The sequence below is a fragment of the Palaemon carinicauda genome, chromosome 3 (genome assembly GCF_036898095.1).
Source record: "Palaemon carinicauda isolate YSFRI2023 chromosome 3, ASM3689809v2, whole genome shotgun sequence".
Lineage (NCBI taxonomy): Eukaryota > Metazoa > Arthropoda > Malacostraca > Decapoda > Palaemonidae > Palaemon > Palaemon carinicauda.
The window spans coordinates 8911098-8912835 of NC_090727.1; the positions used below are offsets into that span (position 1 = coordinate 8911098).

The 1738-nt window shown below is 58.8% G+C and overlaps 1 protein-coding gene across 1 annotated transcript in view; it reads left to right on the forward strand.

Moving 5' to 3' along the window:
- Window positions 1-1342, forward strand: part of LOC137630673 (serine/arginine repetitive matrix protein 2-like) — a 2154-nt gene extending 812 nt beyond the window's left edge. Inside the window, exon 1 of the mRNA XM_068362295.1 lies at window positions 1-1342. This exon is cut by the window's left edge and continues 812 nt beyond it. Coding sequence (XP_068218396.1) covers window positions 1-1342 — 1342 coding nt within the window.
- Window positions 1343-1738: the final 396 nt, after the last annotated feature.

A 1738-nucleotide genomic window follows, 5' to 3' on the forward strand; every position in this document is an offset into this window, starting at 1 on the left:
GGTTCACCCCGCCCAGCAGGGGGAAACGCGCTTTTTTCCAGGCAGCCAGGCCGAACCAGCCCAGCTGGTGCGGCCTTCAGGTCGGAAGGAACGGTTCCCGCTGTCGGGTCAGCCCCCGGGAACCGCACCCTCAGCACCCAGAGCCTTCGGGCGAATGAGAGTCCCCGCTGTTCCAGCGGTACCTACACGATCCCGAGCCCCTGGTCCGGTCTTACCGGCAGATGAGGTCCAGTACCTTGGCAGGACGGCGCCCCTGGCCCCCAGGGTCAGACGTCCGGTCGTCGTGCCTGGTAACCCGGCTTCCCCGCCCCAGGCCGAGGCCTCGGCTGACGGAGGAGAGGGCTCCCCGACGGAAGACTCCTTCTATAGGAGAGTGGTTAGCCTGATAAGGAGGCACCATGGAATAGCAGAACCTACAGCGACAGGTGGGGATTCCTGGAGGTCGAGTCTCCTGAGGATTATGCAGACTCCCTCCCAGCCTAAGTCCTCCCTGGCACTCCCTCTGGTCCGAGACATAGTTCTTGGGCAAGAGTTCATTGACAATGTGGTAGCCGGCAATGCCGAGGCTCCCAAGTCCCAAAGTGCCTCTAAATTACTCCAGGGCCTCAAGAACCAAGGGAAGGTCTATTTGCCCGAGGGACGTCGCCCAGGACCTTGTAAAGTGGACACGGCCGTGGACATTCTGAGCCAAGGAGTTTCTGACGACAGAACTTCTTCTGCCCCAGTCTGTTTCTCACCTGCAGAGGCTTCCATGATGGAGGAGATGTCGCGAGACCTAATTAACGTCTCCTCTTGGCTAGACTGGTGGGCTTCCACATTGGTGGGTGTGCAAGCCTCCTACGACCCCGAAGACCCTGACCAGCAAAACCTGATGAGGGACCTCATTACCTCCGGGGGTAAAACTCTAAAATTCCTCTCGTACCAGTCTCTCGCCCTTACAGCCAACTGGGTTCTCCGTAAGAGAGACACGGTTCTCGCCAAAGTGTCCCGGAAAGTACCGGACAGGGAGACGCAAGCAATTCGCAGCCTCCCCCTGTGGGGAGAGTCTCTTTTTCCAGTGAAAGAGTTAGAGGCCTTGATGGAAAAGGTCTCAAAGAGGAAGGAGAGCAACGTCACCAAACCGGCAGCGTCAAGGAGACCTCCATACAAGAGGTCCGTCTCGGACAGCGCCGCGACGCCCCAAACCTCTTCCAGCACTACGAGGAGAGAAGCCCCCTCTTCCTCCTGGTCCTCAACTCCTCAACCCTCCCGCAGAGGTACTTCAGCACCCTCAGGCTCCTTCAGGTCGGGTTACTCCGCCTCTAGGAGAGGCAGATCAGGCCGTTCCTCTAGAAGAAGGTAGAGTGGGAGGCCCCCTATCCTCGCCCAAGCCTCGGGTTGGGGGATGACTCAGACTACATTGGCAAGCATGGAAGGCCCAAGGAGCAGAACCTTGGACAGTGTCCGTCCTAAAGGAGGGCTACAGACTCCCATTCCTGGCGAATCCACCCCCTCTTATTCCGGCCAACCGGACGGAATGGCTAGCGCCCAAAGATCCAGTAAAGAGGACCGCCCTTCAAGAGGAGGTGTCCTCCATGTTGGAGAAGGGCGCCATGGAAGAAGTTCCTCTCCCAGGACCTGGTTTCTACAGTCGCCTGTTCCTGGTAGAGAAAGCGACGGGGGGGGGGGGGGGGGTGGAGGCCAGTTATAGATCTGTCGGCTCTCAACAAGTTCGTCAAGAAGACGGACTTCAAGATGG